This window comes from Lacerta agilis, chromosome 8, assembly GCF_009819535.1.
Source record: "Lacerta agilis isolate rLacAgi1 chromosome 8, rLacAgi1.pri, whole genome shotgun sequence".
NCBI lineage: Eukaryota > Metazoa > Chordata > Lepidosauria > Squamata > Lacertidae > Lacerta > Lacerta agilis.
In genome coordinates this window covers 82,110,898-82,130,254 of record NC_046319.1, presented here as the reverse complement: position 1 = coordinate 82,130,254, position 19,357 = coordinate 82,110,898, and the positions used below count along the sequence as shown (strand labels likewise).

At 50.6% G+C, this 19,357-nt stretch overlaps 1 protein-coding gene across 1 annotated transcript; it reads right to left on the bottom strand.

Annotated features, from left to right (window-relative positions):
* Positions 1–6,418: 6,418 nt before the first annotated feature.
* Positions 6,419–16,842, bottom strand: LOC117051889 (mRNA decay activator protein ZFP36-like). The gene is made up of 2 exons (XM_033158604.1): positions 16,700–16,842; positions 6,419–8,041 (listed from the first exon to the last, which is right to left on the bottom strand). Exons 1-2 carry the CDS (start codon positions 16,733–16,735, stop codon positions 6,989–6,991), a joined length of 1,089 nt encoding a protein of 362 aa, XP_033014495.1. The 5' UTR covers positions 16,736–16,842; the 3' UTR covers positions 6,419–6,988.
* Between the last annotated feature and the right edge of the window lie 2,515 nt (positions 16,843–19,357).

Below are 19,357 nucleotides of genomic sequence, written 5' to 3'. Positions count from 1 at the left end.
GAGGGCCGAGGTTCAGGAAGCCTTTCTTAAACAGAGGTACTGCTGTACGCTGCTTAATTGCCTATCAAAGCAATTCAGAAAGAAAGAAAGAAAGAAAGAAAGAAAGAAAGAAAGAAAGAGAAAAGAGAAGAGAAGAGGAGAGGAGAGGAGAGGAGAGGAGAGGAGAGGAGAGGAGAGGAGAGGAGAGGAGAGGAAAGGAAAGGAAAGGAAAGGAAAGGAAAGGAAAAGAAAGGAAATGCGATTAAAATATTGCCAATAAGGAAAACGAACAGCAATCACTGAAAGGCTTTCAAAAAGTTAAAAGAACAGTAAACAGATTGAAACCCGCATCAGCTTTCTAAACATCTGGGGAGGATCATCTGAATGATAATGTTTTAAGCAAGTGCCCAAAAGAGTGCAATGAAGGCGCTTGCCTGGTGTCAATTGGCAGGGAGTTCCAGAGTCCAGGCCTCACGGAAAGATCGAGTTCTTACAAATTAGGAAAGGGTCTGAACAAAGCGGCCGAGTGGAGGCATGTGGGACAAGGCAAACTCAGCTAAAGAGGGTGCTGAAACGGGGTCAAAGTGAAGTGTAGCTGTGGCTTCAAGCTTGTGACTGCAATAGATCCTCCAGGTTCAGGAGCAGTGTACCTGTTGACGACTGCTTTGGGGGCAAAGAACTGGGGTCATTGGCGCCATGTTTTGGGGCTTCATAGAGGAATTCCACTGTTGAAAGCCAGATTTTTTTGGACGCTTCCTTTTGACGGACAACTAAAAGTTGCAGAGAATCGGAAGCTGCTGCCCCGAGTTCAGATTCACCGCTCTGAACTGGTGGTTCATAGAGAGACTCGCCGGTGTCCTAACCTGGGCCTTTCAGACGGATCTTTAAAATACTTTGAGTACTGGGCATTTTAATAATGAGTGGGATTGCCCTACTAGGTGTTGTTTTCGGTGGGGATTTTAGAACAAGGCCCGAGGGTTGTGTTCATCACATACCGTATTTTTCGCTCCATAAGACGCACTTTTTTCCTCCTAAAAAGTGAGGGGAAATATCTGTGCGTCTTATGGAGCGAATGGTGGTCCCTGGAGCTGAATTGCCCAGGGGCCAAAAGAGGATCATGCTTTTTATCTTACAAAGAGAAAGGGGGGTGTTGAAAGGACCCCGCTCAGCAGCTGATCAGCAAGAGATCGGGAGACAGAAAAGAGTCCCGGCTCCCTTTCAGCCCCGCCCTCCATTGTTGAATGTGCTGCAGAGGGAGGTAGTTTGTTTCCCCAGCGACATGGGACTGGATGATTAGATTATCTGTCTGGAAACTGTAGGAAAGGCTCCCTTTCCTTTAGAAGCTGCAGAAATGTGAGTTGAACCCCATAAAAAATGGGGCTTTTCCTCTTTGCTTTTCCTCCCCCTTTGCAAAAAAAGCTGCCAAACTTTTAGCTGATCCTCAAAAAAACAGGGCTTTTCCCTTTGCAAAAAAAAGCTGCAAAACATTTAGCTGATCCTCAAAAAAACCAGGGCTTTTTCCTTTGCAAAAAAAAGCTGCAAAACTTTTAGCTGATCCTCAAAAAAAAACCAGGGCTTTTCCCTTTGCAAAAAAGCTGCAAAACTTTTAGCTGATCCTCAAAAAAACCAGGGCTTTTCCCTTTGCAAAAAAAGCTGCAAAACTTTTAGCTGATCCTCAAAAAAAAAACCGGGCTGCTGATGGGTGGTCCAAAATCCACGCCACCTGACTTCCCCCAAAGCACATGACTTCTCTCAAAAGAATCCTGGGAACTGTAGTATGCTAAGGGTGCTGGGAGCTGCCGCTCTGTTTGGGGGAACTACAGTACCCGTGATTCCTTGCAGGGAGTCAAACGCATATTACATGTGCTTTCAATGTCCGATGTGGACGCTCCCAGATTTTAGAAATCGCTTACATCTGCAGGAAGTTTCCAGCTTTGGTGTTTTGTTTTGTTTTTGAGACCACATGACAGGAAGTTTCTGTTACAGGAAAGGAGATTCCACCAATAAGAAATAATCATAACAATTTTAGTATTTCTACCCCGCCCATGTGGCTGGGTTTCCCCAGCCACTCTGGGTGGCTTCCAGCAAAATATTAAAACACAATAATTCATCAAATATGAAAAGCTTCCCTAAAAAGGGCTGCCTTCAGATGTCTTCTAAATGTCGTATAGTTGTTTTTCCTTTGACATCTGGTGGGAGGGCATTCCACAGGGCAGGTGCCACCACCGAGAAGGCCCTCTGCCTGGTTCCCTGCAACCTCACTTCTCGCAGGGAGGGAACCGCCAGAAGGCCCTCGGAGCTGGACCTCAGTGTCCGGGCTGAACGATGGGGGTGGAGACGCTCCTTCAGGTATACTGGGCCTTTGAGGCCGTTTAGGGCTTTAAAGGTCAACACCAACACTCTGAATTGTGCTTGGAAACATAAGGTAAAGGGGCCCCTGACCGTTAGGTCCGACTCTGGGGTTGCGGCGCTCATCTCGCTCTATAGGCCAAGGGAGCCGGCGTTTGTCTGCAGACAGCTTCCAGGTCATGTGGCCAGCAGGACTAAGCCGCTTCTGGCGAACCAGAGCAGCGCACGGAAACGCCGTTTACCTTCCTGCCAGAGCGGTACCTATTTATCTACTTCCACTTTGATGTGCTTTCAAACTGCTAGGTTGGCAGGAGCTGGGACCGAGCAACGGGAGCTCACCCCGTCATTGCGGGGATTCGAACCGCCGACCTTCCGATCGGCAAGCCCTAGACTCTGTGGTTTAACCCGCAGCGCCGTACTGGGAGCCAATGTAGATCTCTCAGGACCAGTCCCCAGTCTAGCTGCCACATTCTGGATTAGTTGTAGTTTCCGGGTCACCTTCAAAGGTAGCCACACGTAGAGCGCATGGCAGTAGTCCAAGCAGAAGATAACCAGAGCATGTACCACTCTGACGAGACAGTCTGCGGGCAGGGAGGGTCTCATCCTGCATACCAGATGGAGCTGATAAACAGCTGCCCTGGACACAGAATTAACCTGCGCCTCCATGGACAGCTGTGGGTCCAAAATGACTCCCAGACTGCGCACCTGGTCCTTCAGGGGCACAGTTGCCCCATTCAGGACCAGGGAGTCCCCCACACCTGCCCGCCCAGTCCCCGAAAAACAGTACTTCTGTCTCATAGAATCCTAGAGTTGGAAGAGACCCCAAGGGCCATCCAGTCCAACCCCCTGCCAAGCAGGAAACGCCATCAAAGCATTCCTGACAGATGGCTGTCAAGCCTCCGCTTCAAGACCTCCAAAGAAGGAGACTCTTGTCAGGATTCAACCTCAATCCCTTAGCCCCCATCCATCCTCCAACCGCCTCCAGGCACTCACACAGCCTAGACACCGGGAAGAATTTTTTGACAGAAAGAGCTGTGGGACGGACTCCCTCCGGAGGTTTCCGGGGTCCCCTTCCGTAGAGGTTTTAAGGCAGAGGTTGGATGGCCATCTGTCTGAGATGATCTAGTTGGGATTCCATCTTCAACAATTCTGTAAGATCCTGCAGGATGCAGGGAGATCCCAGAAGAGATGGGGGCAGCTCCTCTAGGTTGGTGGATTTTGGATTATTGGGAGAAAGGGGAAATTGAATTTGACTCTCCCATCCTGACACTTTGTCAACAAGGAAAAACCAAACCTGTTCAGATCTAAATGCATGTTCCGCTTCCAATTATCATCACCCTTACGTTTTCCAGAAATGCGCTTAGAATCCTAGAATCCTAGAGTTGGAAGAGACCCCAAGGGCCATCCAGTCCAACCCCCTGCCAAGCAGGAAACACCATCCAAGCATTCCTGACAGATGGCTGTCAAGCCTCCGCTTCAAGACCTCCAAAGAAGGAGACTCCACCACACTCCTGGGCAGCAAATTCCACTGTCCAACAGCTCTCACTGTCAGGAAGTTCTTCCTCGTGTTTAGGTGGAATCTTCTTTCTTGTAGTTTGAATCCATTGCCCCGTGTCCGCTTCTCTGGAGCAGCAGAAAACAACCTTTCTCCCTCCTCCATATGACATCCTTTGATATATTTGAACATGGCTATCACATCACCCCTCAACCTTCTCTTCTCCAGGCCAAACATACCCAGCTCCCTAAGCCGTTCCTCATAAGGCATCGTTTCCAGGCCTTGGACCATTTTGGTTGCCCTCCTCTGGACACGTTCCAGCTTTCCAGTATCCTTCTTGAACTGTGGTGCCCAGAACTGGACACAGTATTCCAGGTGAGGTCTGACCAGAGCGGAATATAGTGGTACTATTACTTCCCTTGATCTAGATGCTATACTCCTATTGATGCAGCCCAGAATTGCTAGCTTGGGCCTCAATCCCAGAGCTGTGGAGCATCACATTTCTGCACAAGAGCGGAGTGTCGTTGCTGCTGGGCGCAGAATTTCAGCATCCTGGGACTCGTTCGGTTTTTCCAAGTTTCCGGACCTCATGGACGCAAACATGGGTTCACGTGCAACGAGACGGAAGTGCAGCAATTGTGAGGCAGAGCTTTGTGGGGCGGGGGGCCTGTGTTAATTCCTGGTTTTCCCAGCTCCGGCAGAATAAATCATGCAATCAAGCTAATGTATGCAAAGTACTTCATTTGCATAATTCTTCCCTCCTCCCAAACAGAGAATCTAGGTTCCACCATCCCACCCCACAGCCTCTTATATATTCTGGGTTCAAAAACCTAATCAGGCGTAAACTGCCTTGGGTTAGCCTGGCTGGCGTTTCTGCACATTCCAAAAAACGAATCCTGTCCTTAAACTGGAATGTGCTGCAGAAATATAAGAAATACAGCTTCTTCTCAAGGCGATTCGTCACCTATGTCATGGGTGTGGGTTTGTACTGCAAATAAATAGCCAGAAACGTCAATTTGTCCTTTCGATCTTTGAATTTATTATTATCAATAATAATAATTATTATTATTAACGGCACCATTATTAGTTGCTTTTTTTAAAATCTGAAATTCTCATATTGAGAAGAGAAATAGCAAACTTGTTTTTTTTCCTAGCGAAGAAAATAGCAAACTTATTTTTTTTCCATAAACAATTTAAATTTTAGCACAATGTTCTCTCTTTTTTTCCTCCATATTTCAAACACGAAAATATATATTTATATATATATATATATTATTTTGGAATATTACAAAAAAGATAAATAGAATATAAAATTGTTTGAATAAATAAAGAGTCTATAAATAGTTTACATTTTGGTTTCTCGCTTATCGCAGTATTACAAGGTAAACATCGAGGGCTCATTTTAAATGAAATAAAAATACGCACAGACACATACGTTCCCCACAATAATTAAGACGCAGGTAGTTAGCATCAACATATATGATTCAGAATTCCACCCCAACCCCGCTCATGGCTGCTCAGTCCCTCCTTTAGCCTCTGACCTCAATCCTTCCACGCTCATAGTGATCCGTGTAAATAAGTGTGAAATAGCAAGACACACCTAGGTGCGATCGTGGGCTTTTTTTCACCTTTCCTCCAAAAGACAGAAAACCACAGGAGGAGGGTCTCTTCTTTTGCAAATCTCAGAAAAAATCCGAGTTTCCTCCAACTTTCATTCTAGCGGCCAATGCTATTTCGATTTTTTGGTTTTATTTTAAACCGCCCGTTGTTTGTGTGCGAGGGGAGGGGGGGTTGCCCATTAAGGCAGCGAGGTGCGGGCATTCACAGTATGTTAGAAGCAACCAGGTTTTTTTTTTTTTAAATTTTAAACAAAATAAATAAACGAGGAAACTGGCAGAGGGAGCGTCGTCACGACCGCATCTCTCTCCGGCCCAATTTCCAACCGCCGGGTCGTCCGTTTCCCCCTTCCCAAAAGAGGAAGTGTAAATTTGCTACATACAAAATGGGGCGGGGGGGCGACAAGAAGGGCGAAACTGCTCCGTTTCCCCACTGCGGAGATATCTGGGGCTGCTTGGGGTTCGGAGGAGTTTATGCTCGGCGGGCAGAGGAATGCCAGGGAATAGAGGACCCGTGGAATCCCTCCCAATGTGTCTGTGATCTCCACCTCTCCTCTATCCCGCCCCCCACAAGCCACAGCAAAAGAGTTTAGCAAAATGGGGAGGGATGAAGGAATGTTGGGGGGGGGAGAGAGATCTCCTAGCTGCCACCCCATAATAGCAAAATTTCACAGGACGGAGAAACGAGACACGAGAAAGACGGGCAGCTGGGATAAGCCTCACACTTTCAGCTTTTATCTGCCCCCATCCAACATGGCACTTTCGGAGACAAGGCACTGTTTGCCCTCATTCGGCGTAGTTTTTAGAGAGCAGAAGTGGAGGCGGAGCTCTGTAAGGGGGTCAGCAACCGGCGGCCAGGGAGCCAAACCCGGCCATCGCCAACCTCTCTCTTTAGTCTCTCTCCAGAGCGATCGTCCTGTTTTGTCCAACTCGCGATTTTCCACTGCAGTGGTGGGTCAAATGATTGGGGGGGAGGGTCGTCATGCTATAAAGGGTGTCCTGGGGGGCAGAAGTCACTAGGGTGGGGAAAAGGCAAAACCAAGGTGAGGAAGCAGAGGGTGGGGGGAACACTGCCCCACCGTCAAAGGCTCACTGTGGTCACCTGCCAATCGCGTTGTTTGACGCGAGACTCGTGGCCCCTGACGGATTGGGTTGGTGGGCTGTGCCCGCTTCGAGCCCGCACAAGGCACTTGTGGGGTAAACGCAACAAGCCAGAACCAATTTGGGTTGTTGTTCCATTTTTTCCTCTCTCTTTTAAAAGTATTTTTTTTTCCAGGCACACTTCGACGGAGGGGAGACGGGAAGGAGGGTTCCAGCCTCCTCTCCCCGCGATCTTCTCTCCCTCTTCCGTCAGCGGAAAGGACGCGACGAGACACCGGGAATTTCCTGCGTGCGGCTTCAGGACCCGGGCCAGCGACAGCTCTGAGGGATCGAGTCCAAAGGGTGGTTCCCCGCAAACCGGGGAGGTCATACGTAACACCTGCGCAGCGACAAATCACTCCCCGTATAAATCCGCAAACTGGCGAAGGCGCCCCGCTGCCGGGAGGGCTCACTCCGAGACGGAGATTCGGTTGAAGATGGGCAGGCGGTTGCCGCTCCCCACGGGACCGCTGGGGGCATGGAAGTCGAAGACGGGCGAATCGGAGCCGCTCAGGCTGCTGGAGCTGCTGTAGCAGTCGGGGTCGGAGAGAGAGTTGGAGGAAGGCGTCCGGGGCAGGTTACCGGAAGCGGCCGCAGAGGTCGGCGTCCCCGGGGCAGCGGAGAAGAGGTCCCGGTGGTGGGTCTGGAGAGGGCCGGACAAGCTGGCTGACTTGCCACAGCGGCACGAGCAGCACCCCCCAGAGGAGGCCGGGATGGACAGGGCCTCTCCCAGCGTGTGGAAGCGGGAGATGGGATCCGAGTTCAGGTGCCCGAAGGTCGGGGAGAGGAGGTCGGCGGGGGCTGGAGGCGGCGAGACGGACGGCGCCCGGGCAAAGGAGGCCGGGTCGGGGACGCCGTGCAGAGGGGAAGAGCGGCGGCCGGCCGGCACTCCGGAGTAGCTGACGCTCTGTCGCAGGAGCTGCGGTGACGACGAGGACGGCGAGCAGGCCTGCGCCTCCTCGATGGAGTGGATGAAGTGGCAGCGGGAGCCGTAGGGGCACTCGCCGTGGATGTAGAACTTGTGGCACAGCTCCGTCTTGTACTTGGGGTGGCGGCTGACCGTGCGCAGCTCGGCCGCGCCGTGGGCAAACTGGCACTTGGCCCCGTACTTGCACTTGCCCGTCTCGCTGAAGGTGCGGCACAGCTCCGTCTTGTAGCGGGAGGAGAGCGGCGCCGCCGCCGCCAGCGAGGGCAGCTTGAGGGGAGGGAAGCCCGGAGGGGGCGGCGGCAGCGCCTTGCTGCCCTCGATGAGGCTGATGGAGCGGTCGGGCCTCAAAGGCGGGCAGCGGGCAGGCTCGCCGAGGGGGCGCAGGTGCTGCTCGGAGCCGGGGCTCCAGTGGCTGCGAAGTGGCCACAGCTGGGAGGAGTCCCCGCTGCTGTAGGGCGTGTCCAGGGAACAGGCGGAGTCCCGGCGCGAGGAGGGCATGTCCTGGTCCTCGCTCAGAGACAGGTTACGCAGGTTCTGCGGGGAGAGAAAAAGAGAGACGTGAGCTTTCGGTGTTGCCGGCACGGCTGCCTTGTGCTTCATTTTAAAGCAGAGGTTGGACGGCCCTCTGTCATGGATGACTCAGACAAAGAAGAAGAGTTTGGATTTGATACCCCACTTTATCACTACCCGAAGGAGTCTCAAAGCGGCTCACATTCTCCTTCCCCTTCCTCTGTGAAGTGAGTGGGGCTGAGAGACTTCAAGGAAGTGTGACTAGCCCAAGGTCACCCAGCAGCTGCATGTGGAGGAGCAGGGAATCGAACCCGGTTCACCAGATTACAAGTCCACCGCTCTTAACCACTACACCACACTGGCTCTCAGCGACTCAGTTGAGATCCCTGCATTGCAGGGGGTCGGAGTGGATGAGAGCCCCGGGGGCAGTGGCATGCGGTCAGTGGGAACGAGGCTAGCCCCCTAAGTGACCCCCCTAGAGCAGGGGCATGGGGTGCTGCCACCGCCAGGCTGCATCAGTCTGTCCCGCCACCAGGCGAGCAGGACGAGTGAGGCCGGTCTTTAAATTTCCGTGGCCGTTTTCCTGCTCGCCGGCGGGCGAACGGGGCTTCGGGCTCCCCAATATTTCGGGACAGCGAGCTCCGACTCTGGGCCCCATGGGGTCCTCCCCGCCACCGGAAGAGCGGGGCGCACGAGGGCAGGACGAACAGCGTGGCGGTTCCCCTACGGAAACGTTGACGGCATGAACATGAACGCCACCACGGCAGCGAGAGTATTGTTAGCACAAAACTGGAAAGGGGGACAAATTCCAACCAAGAGGGACTGGCAACTGTGAGGTTGATGGAATACACAGAGACTGGGCAGGGCAGTTAAGAGACTAAGGGTACCAAAAATTCAACAACAATTGGAGTGAATTTTTAAAAAAATATCTGGAAGATTACCGCGGCAATTTAAATTTTTTGACTGGGCTAGAACGACTCTTGTAAAGATAACTAGTACAAACAGATGGTAAATAGAATATTAGATACAATTGGAAAGGGATATAATACAGAATTCTATAGACCCAAGTACCGTATTTTTCGCTCCATAAGACGCACTTTTTTCCTCCTAAAAAGTAAGGGGAAATACCTGTGCGTCTTATGGAGCGAATGGTGGTCCCTGGAGCTGAATTGCCCAGGGGCCAAAAGCAGATTGTGCTTTTTATTTTACAAAGAGAAGAGGGAGTGTTGAAAGGACCCTGCTCAGCAGCTGATCAGCAAGAGATCGGGAGAGAGATAAGAGTCCCGGCTCCCTTTCAGCCCCGCCCTCCTTTGTTGAATGTGCTGCAGAGGGAGGTTGTTTGTTTCCCCAGGACATGTGACTGGCTGATTAGATTATCTGTCTACAAACAGTAGAAATGGCTCCCTTTCCTTAAGATTTTTTCAGAAATGTGAGTTAAACCCCATAAAAATGGGGCTTTTCCTCTTTGCTTTCCCCCCTTTGCAAAAAAAGCTGCAAAACCTTTATCTGATCCTAAAAAAAAAAAACCCCAGGGCTTTTCCCTTTGCAAAAAAAGCTGCAAAACCTTTAGCTGATCCTCAAAAAAAAACCCAAAAACAAAACAAAACAGGGCTTTCCCTTTTGCAAAAAAGCTGCAAAACCTTTAGCTGATCCTTAAAAAAAGGCCTTTTGCCTTTGCAAAAACAGCTGCAAAACCTTTAGCTGATCCTAAAAAAAACAACCCAGGGCTTTCCCCTTGGCAAAAAAGCTGCAAAACCTTTAGCTGATCCTTTAAAAAAAGGCCTTTTGCCTTTGCAAAAACAGCTGCAAAACTTTTAGCTGATCCTCAAAACAACAACAACAACAAAACCAGGGCTTTTAGAGGAAGAAAACCAGAAAAAAATTTTTTTTCTTGTTTCCTCCTCTAAAAATGAGGTGCGCCCTATGGTCCGGTGCGTCCTATGGAGCGAAAAATACGGTAAGAGGTGGAAGGAAGTCTGGTGCAAACCAAGGGTTTGAGAAGAAGAAGAAGAGTTTGGATTTGATATCCCGCTTTATCACTACCCAAGGGAGTCTCAAAGCGGCTCACATTCTCCTTTCCCTTCTTCCTCCCCCACAACAAACACTCTGTGAGGTGAGTGGGGCTGAGAGACTTCAAGGAAGTGTGACTAGCCCAAGGTCACTCAGCAGCTGCATGTGGAAGAGTGGGGACACGAACCCGGTTCCCCAGATTATGAGTCTACCACTCTTAACCACTACACCACACTGGCTCTCAAATGTTCGATTGTCATTTTGGGGGCAAGTCTTAATTTTCAACGGATGGAATGACTCTGATTGATTATCAGTTCAGATGACAACCTTGAGCTAGGTTAAGAACTTTCGAGAGCTTGAAGGAGGAAAGTCGCTTGGCTCCAGCAGGGACAGTCCACAATTATATTCGGCTATTCTGAATACATTTTCTTAACGGCAACTGCTGCTGCTCAGAAAAAAGCATTTTGGTGCCAGTGATTCATTCTGATTGTGCGAATAAAATTTAACGAATTCTGCAGGATGGGGTGTGTGTGAAAACAGTCTCGATCCAATGATTCCCAGGTGGTAGGGGCGTCAAGGAATATCGTGGCAAATTCCAAACACTGCGCTTCTTCTGTCCCCAAAGGCAGCCTATAAATGAGTTGACAAACACAGGTAGGTGCCGGAAAGTGTTTTGGAGACCAAAAATCCGGGAGATCTTTCTCTCCAGGATTGTCCCCGCTGAGATCCTGCCCTAGAAATGGCTGCTATGGGATAAACGATCCAAGATTTCAAAGGAGGCTCCTGTTCGCCCAAGCTCCATCCTTCACCCCTCTTCTCCAAGAACGCCAAAAATTATGTCCTAGTAATTTCTTTCCCACCTTCCCTCCCTTGTGAAAAAAAAGAGAGCTGAAGGTGGCATAGCAAATTCTCGTTTACAGTGGTACCCTGAGTTACGTACTTAATCCGTTCCGGGTTACAGTACGTAACCCAAAAAGGACGTAACCTGAACAATTCGTACCGATTAAAAACGCGAAAAACGCTCTGCACATGCGCAAATCGCGCGTGCTTCCGGGTTAACAGAGTTCGTAACCCGACGTAGGCGAGGCAGGTTAGGCTGGGAGGGACTGGCCCATAGCCTTCATGGCCAAGGGCAGGGATTCGAACCCGGGTCTCCCAGGCCCTAGTTCTACATCACAGCTGGCGGAAGAGGAGGAGGAAGTGGAGGAGGCAGCGAGGAAGGGCTAACAGGTTTCTGAAAGCGGAGCGGGGCCACGGCGCGGAGCAGGAAAGGATGACGTCAGGCAGTTTCATATAGCCGCCGCGGTGGGTTGGGCCGCAGTTATTTTTAACGCTGGGCCTGCGCCAGATCTGGAGGGGGAACAGCTGCTCCTCTGACTGCGGAGAGCCAGAAACCTGGAGATAGGGAGGGAGGGAGGGAGGGTTGTGGGAGCTCAGAGAGCCTTTCACCTACTAGAGGCACATTATCACTTTGCTATCGTCTGGGCTGATTTAAGGAGGTAGGAAGCATCTGGCTGCTGGATCAGGCCCAAAGGGGCCCACCGAGTCCAGCGGCCTGTTCTCGCCGTGGCCAACTGCCCCAGCAAACCTAGAAATCGGGATAGACTGCCACTGGAGCTGGAGGTTCCGTAACCACCCCAGAGAAGCCTGCGCGTCTATAGTCCAACATCCTGTTTTTATACCAGATGCCAATATATGGGGAAAACCCCTCGAGCGGGACGCGAGCTCCTGAGCCTAGGGGGCGCACACAAGGGAACTTCCCAGCGGCGGCCTCATTTCATAGAAACACAGAATCACAGGGTTGGGCGGGACCCCCAGGGTCATCCAGACCAACCCCCTGCAACGCAGGAAGAATTTGTTTCCAGCTCAACGGCGAGGAACGATTCGCGGATTCAGTTTACTGGCACTTTGAAGCCACCGGTTTGGATTCGGACCTGCCGTTCCAATTCGGATGGCTTCCATTTTAAATGGAAATATCTCTCTCTGGGTAAAAAGAAAATACAAGTTTGAATCCCGTCTGTGGACTCTGGCTTTCGACGGGCCACGCCTCAAAGTGTCCCAAAACAGCGTTGATAAAAAGACTTAACAAGGGAAAGCTCCGGTCTTCTAAATGAAATAAATAGAATCCTGGAGTTGTCGAGTTGGAAGGGACCTCCGAGGGTCATCTAGTCCAACCCCCTGCAACGCAGGTGGAGAACCCAGGTTCCAGAGAGTGTGCAATCTCAGCTTAGATGGATGGGGAGAGACAAGGGAGACAGGATGGACAGGGCACAGGTGAGACGGGTGGCAGCGCAGGGGCGGCCCAGGTAAGGCAGGCTGGGAAAAGATTTGCTAAACAGGAATTGCTCGGCAGATGAGTGGCAGGAGCGTGACAAACAGGAAGAGCAAGCCCCGCCCCCGCCCCCCAGGAAGTGGCAAGCACCTTTTTTTAAAAAAAAAAGTAAGGTGGGGGAGAGATTGCCAGGTAGCTGGCAATGGAAACACACGTGCAAAGGGAAGGAAAGTTATTAATGGAAGATCTCTAGCCAGGAAGCAGACTTCATTGAACCATGAGATCTAGAAACTTGAAATGAATGCCGAGTGACAGAAAGGATGAAGACTCAAGCTCTCTTCTGCATCTCCACATGATTTCACTGTTCCCCATACCTGCACTCGAGGGCCCCTTCGACTTCTGACAAACAGCCAGAGCTGCAAACTGCGCATTATTAGGAATAGTGCGGTGCAATGGTTAGAGTATCTAGGATCAGGAGCTGGGTTCAAATGCCCAATCAGCCACATGAAGCTCCCTGCTGCCTTTCTCAGCCTAACCTACCTCACAGGTACAGGTAGGTAGCCGTGTCGGTCTGCCATAGTCAAAACAAAATCAAAAATAAAAATATTCCTTCCAGTAGCACCTTAGAGACCAACTAAGTTTGTTCTTGGTATGAGCTTTTGTGTGGTATCTGAAGAAGTGTGCATGCACACGAAAGCTCACACCAAGAACAGACTTAGTTGGTCTCTAAGGTGCTACTGGAAGGATTTTTTTTATTTTGTTTTGACTACCTCACAGGGTTGTTGTGGGGATTTAAAAGAAGAGAACCGTGTACACGACACCTTGAGATCCTTGGAGGAAAAGGTGGGGTATAGAACTGCAATAAAAAATAAGGTAAAAAAATAAAGTTTAAAAGTGTGTCTTTGCACCAACAAACACACACTTCCCAAGTGGCACTTGCAGAAACCCACGCTGCCCCAGACTTATCTGTGACCGAGTTTCCGGATAATGTCTTTGCATCGGAAATCAGGTGTCAAACTAAACTGTCAAACATAAAAATGGACCACCTTCAGGAGGCCAACCGCTGTGTATTTATTTGTTTTATCGACACTTTCCAAAGCTGCAGGATTTATTAAAACCAATCAGAACGAGAGCACAGTCTCCCTCCCTGGTGAAAGTCTTTTGCTTTAAAACATTTTTTTTGGATAAATGAGAAAAAAAATTTACACCCTACTGCCCAAAATCTGTAATATTGAAAACTGGGCCAATAATACAGCATGCCTTAGACCCCGCTTTTAAAGTGCTGGGGCTAAATTCTCAAAGTGTGTGAGATCACAAAGGAAGAGAGCACGATTGAGCATGTGCCGTGTTCCTCCCCCAAAATCCACGGCCAAATATAAAACCAGGCTCCACCTATATCTACAATCTGGAGGAGTAGAAACTTGGGAGGAAAAACTTCCTCGTTTTGCCACCTGGCCTGTTAATCTTCACCGATCGGCTCCTTAATCATCCAAGCCATAAGACCCCTTATCAAGAAGTGGCAAGTCACCACCTATTTCTCAATCTTCCACTGGCACGATCCGTGCCGTTCGGCGAACTGGGGTGGCACACGCAACAATGACGGACATTCGGTGCAGATTCTCTCGAATTCATTCGGAGATATCCTGCAAACCTGTCCTCCGCGTAGCCAAGCAGCCAACGCAGCTTCTGGGTTTGACAGCTCATCCCAGGATGGGGGAACCTGCCGTCCTTCCTTCCTACCTGTCCAGAAGGGTGTGGTCTATTTAAATTAGCAGGGCTGTCTGGGGCTGGTGGGAATGGTAGTCCAAGGAACCCGGCGGGCGCCAGCTTGGCAAACGCTCTCTATTCCAGGGAGGCCTGCAATAATAAGCCCTCTTGCTCCAGAAGGCGCTCACGGCGTGCACATTTTAAGTAGGAGTATTTTGGGGTTCTGTTTTAAAGGGAATACCTGGTTTTGCAGGGTTCGGATAAGGCTTCAAGAAAATGCACGCTATTTGCATTCACATGAGGGCTATCAGGTTTAGTGGACGTGGTTACAAGGCTGCTTCCATTGATGTGGGCCTTGCTTCAGAGAGGGGGGGGGAGCTGTCTTCTGCTATGGGACTGAAAACACCTCCAACTGTTTGCGGAGATTTACCTTCACTCCGCCATCTGCCCGGAGTATTCCACGTAACCCAAAAACTTTGAATTCCTCATTTCTCAATCTAGCCAAAGCCTTCTTGGGGCTCCCGACTGAACGAACCCTTTATGGGCGGGTTGTAAACTAATTTGGTTTATTTACGATTTGCACAGCCTACTGGGAAACAAAATCAAACGTATAGAGGCTTGCATGTTTATGTTAAAAAAAAATCCTATGTAACTCTCACCATAAAGTCCCCGGGACATGTTATAACAGCAAAATATACATTCAACAAACAAATGATTCAGGCCCATTCAGTTTTTTTCTATAGAGGAAGCTATGTCACACCCTCTCAACAAAATGTTTTGCTTGATTCAAATGTGGGTTGTTTTTTCTTGTCCCAGTGAGCGAGGTTCTTTCTCCATTCCTATTTTATACTCACAACAGCCCTGTAAAGTAGGGCAAGTCATCGGTCCGAAGCCACCTAAGGGATTTGAACCCCAGATCCTAATGGTCGCGACCCAATCTAGCACCACATTGCATTGGCTCCATTATATACCAAGTATTATTTTTTTAGAACTCCCTTCAACAGATCCTGCGCAGAAAATTCAAACTGCCGCAGCGATTCTGTGCGGGGCTACGGCAGAATTTCGTTTCCTGGGTCTTTTGCGGGATTGAAACCCGTGCACCCAACCTGGACTGCTGCTTTTTAAGGGAAGGGCGTGGGGAATAGGGGCTTGTGAAATCTTAAGTCGGAGTGCTTTTTTTATAGCATTAGCACACAAAAGCCTGCTGGATTTCACAGCCCCAGCCAAGGAGAAAGAAAAGGAGGAGAATCGTAACTATTGACCTAGAAAAAAATGCTGTTCCTCACTCCAGGAAGTAAGGCAGCAAATTTTTTTTATTAATGTTCCTGTCCCCTCCCATTCCCTTCTGAGCCACCCGCCACCCAATTTGGAGAGAACCGGGTGGGGCAGAATCCAAGAAGGGGGCACAAACAACCCCCTCTCCAAAACGAAGTAGCCAAACAGGCAACAATCCTCCTCTATACGGTTCCTTCCATTTCTCAAAAGAAAGGTCGGCTTGAGCCACATTTCTCATATTTGTATTTTTCCTCAATCAGATAATCAGAGGGGGGAATCCTGCAAAATAACTGGAGCCCCTCACCAAGATTTTCCAGGTAAGGGTGAGAGCGGGGGAGGAGATATTCGGGGTTCAAAAAGGGCGTGCTTTGCAGAGTAGAGCCACATTGGAGAGCAGGGGGAAGGGGCTGCTCCAGCCCTTAGAAAACTCATTCCCAAAACTTGCCTGGATTTAACTCTTTCGCCTGAAAGGTGACACAGATCTCTGTGTCGCACAAAAGCTTGCGTTGTCATACAAGGAAATCCAGACACCCAAAAAAGAACCGTCTTACTTTAAAAAAAACAACGACAAAAAACACCTCTCTCTCTCTCTCTCTCTGACATAAACACACCACCAATTGTATGGAAAATGTGTCCCAGGCTGTCTCGGAGGAAGGAGGTGAGGCGGTGGGTGCTGTCAACAAGAAACCGCAGCGCCCCAAAGAAATTTTCCTACCCGAAAGTCAGAAAAGGACACCTCCTTCCTCCTAGCTCTGAAGTGGCGTCCACTTTAAAAAATAAAAATGACACCCAGTGGGTGGAGGCAGGAAAAATGGCCGGTCCAGCCCGGGATGTAGTTAGGTCTCTAGCAGTTAAAAAAGAGATCATTAAGTTTTACTATCCGGCGACCAGCAATCTCAAGAGGAAAGGGTTCCTGTCTGATCCAGGGATCTCGCTCTCACCTACAAACACACACACACACACACACACAAATATATTCCTAACTTCCAAGGTTACACCAGCCAGGAAAATCCCTTCCAACAATCAATCCCTAGGACCCAAAATATCCCAGCCAAACCCAGGACTCTTTCCAGCCTCCCGTTCCCGGATCTCGGGTCTTTTTGGAAAGCCCAAAACCAATTTGGAGACTCGGTATCCGCGGAACAGAACAGAACAGCGGAAGGGAGGAGGGAAATGGAGGGGGGGGGGAGACATCCGACCTTCCTTTTCGACCTCGGCTGGGAAGGAAAGAAGGCGAAAAGTATTTGCGAGAAGCGCGGGGCGAAGCCGCGTAAAAAGCCCGGAACCAAAACGCAATGAAAACCGCGCGCTGAAAGGTTTTCTCCTCCATGGGAGGGCATCCCCTTCCTTCGTCTGGGAGAAGGGTGGGGGAAACAGTCCCCAGCCCCTCCGCGGTTTTTCCGCGCTCTTGCGCGTACCTGGAAGATGGTGTTGACGTCCAAGATGGAGCTCATCGCGGAGTCGCGCTAAGTGGGGCTCTGGGCTGTTGCTCCGGCTGCGCCGCCGCGTAAGGCTACTTGCTGGGCTGCGCGCGTCGCGTCTCACGCGGGTAAGCTGAGAGCGCAGCGCCTCGGCAGCCGCCTTTTATTAAGGGCGATGAGCTCATGGGGCGGAGACGCCGCAGCCGGAGCTGGAGGGGCAGGGAAGGCGGGTGCCCAGAAAGGGGGAGAGGGAGAAGGGAAGAAAGAAAGAAGGAAGGAAGAGGACCGAGGGGTAGCGCACAGGAAATGGAGAGGAAATTTATTCACCGCTTGTTCTTGCCAGGGCAATGCAAAGCGACCTACAGAAACAAACCACATTTTTTATGGTTTCCCAAACTTGGGTCTCTGCAGTTGTTGGAGTATCTGAAGAAGTGTGCATGCACACAAAAGCTCATACCAAGAACAAACTTAGTTGGTCTCTAAGGTGCTACTGTTGTCTTGAAGCTACTAACATCAGTTTGGCCAAACTGCGAGAGGCAGTGAAGGATAGGCGTGCCTGGCGTGCTCTGGTCCATGGGGTCACGAAGAGTCAGACACGACTGAACGACTGAACAACAAGGTGCTACTGGGAGGAAATTTTTTTATTTTTTATTTTGTTTTGACTATGGCTGGACCATCAAGAAGGCTGATCACCGAAGAATTGATGCTTTTGAATTATGGTGCTGGAGGAGACTCTTGAGAGTCCCATGGACTGCAAGAAGATCAAACCTATCCATTCTCAAGGAAATCGGCCCTGAGTGCTCACTAGAAGGACAGATCCTGAAGTTGAGGCTCCAGTACTTTGGCCACCTCATGAGAAGAGAAGACTCCCTGGAAAAGACCCTGATGTTGGGAAAGATGGAGGGCACAAGGAGAAGGGGACGACAAAGGATGAGATGGTTGGACAGTGTTCTCGAAGCTACTAACATGAGTTTGGCCAAACTGCGGGAGGCAGTGAAGGATAGGCGTGCCTGGCGTGCTCTGGTCCATGGGGTCACGAAGAGTCGGACACGACTGAACGACTGAACAACAACAACATGGCAGACCAACACTGCTACCTACCTGTAATTGAGTCTCTCCAGCTGTTTTTGGAAGGGCAGATCCTGAAGTTGAGGCTCCAGTACTTTGGCCACCTCATGAGAAGAGAAGACTCCCTGGAAAAGACCCTGATGTTGGGAAAGATGGAGGGCACAAGGAGAAGGGGGCGACAGAGGACGAGATGGTGGGACAGTGTTCTCGAAGCGACTGGCATGAGTTTGGCCAAACTGCGGGAGGCAGTGGAGGATAGGGGTGCCTGGCGTGCTCTGGTCCATGGGGTCACGAAGAGTCGGACACGACTGAACAACAACAACAAGAAGCTGTTTTTGGAAAGCAATGCTAACCATCAGCCCTAACTACTGGTCACGCTAGCTAGGGATGGTGGGAGTTGTAGTCCAACAACAGCTGGAGGCACAAATTTGGGAAACATTCTTCTAGGCCGCAGAAGTTTAGAGTCGGAAGGGACCCCAAGGGCCATCAAGTCCAACCCCCTCTTGCAATGCAGGAATCGCCACCCAAGCGTCCTCCTTGACATGTGTCCGCTTTCAGATTGTTACCCAATGTTGTTTTTAATGCGGTAATCCCGGCCTGGTGCCCTAGGGCGAAGGTCGGGGGGGGTGTATAACACGGTTTTATTTATCTCCCTTATCTATTGCAGTTCTTTAGCGGCCTTTATCCGAGGGTCACAGGGCGCCTTGCGATAGAAATAAATAAATGCATCACGTAGTAACAAAGAAAACAGTAACACACACACACAGCTTAAAAGGCCATTGATTTAATTAGCCAAAGGCTAACGATAATAAAAAATAAATACATTAATCCCACATGTCTGCATGAAAAGCGAGGAGAAACAGTGCATTAGAACAGGGGTCGACAAACTAAGGTCTGTGGGCCAAATCAGGCCTGATGGCCTTCAGGATCCGGCCCGCGGACCGTCCATGGACCGGCGTGGGGGTTCTGTTCGTTTGGGCTGCGCCATTTCCCCCCCCCTGTGCCATTGCATTCCCCCCCCACACACATGCACCACGGCGGTGCCTCCTCCCTCCCTCCTCCTGGTTTCTCCCCGCCCTGCCTAGAGGAGGAAGGGGGCTGGGCTTGAGGTGGCCGAGCCCCATTTTAAGCAGCCCCTCCCCAGAGCCAGCCCTTTTGCACCGGTCATCTTCCCCCCCCCCCCCGTCGCTGCCGCCACCCTGGTGCTCCTGTGGGCCAGAGGGCAGAGCGGACGAGCTCGCTCTGCCTACCCACGAGAAGCAGCAGCAGCAGCCGTGGTATTGGTGGCGGAGGTGGCAGCCCCAGGGAAGGTAAGTGCAGTAGGTGGGGGGTGGGGAGGAGGACTACTTGGCCCCCCCTCGCCTCTTCTTTCACCTCCCCCCCCCCCCGGTGCTCTCCAGCCCGCCACAAGGTCTGAGGGACCACGGCTAAAAAAAAAATGCCGGCCCCCTGCATTGGAAACATCGCCCCCCCCCAAAGGCCACAGGTGGTTAAAAGCCAAAAGGCCTGGTTCAAGAGGGGTGTTTTTGCCTGCCACCCTCGCCACCTCTTTTCTTGCGGAAGTTCAGCCTGAGTCGTGGCAGTGCT

Bases quoted from the DNA above. Each gene is read 5' to 3' on its own strand.
- LOC117051889 (XM_033158604.1), bottom strand. From the start codon at position 16,735: ATGAGCTCCATCTTGGACGTCAACACCATCTTCCAG. The intron at 8,042-16,699 runs GTACGCGCAAGA...CTCTCCCCGCAG, and splicing joins ACGTCAACACCATCTTCCAG to AACCTGCGTAACCTGTCTCT.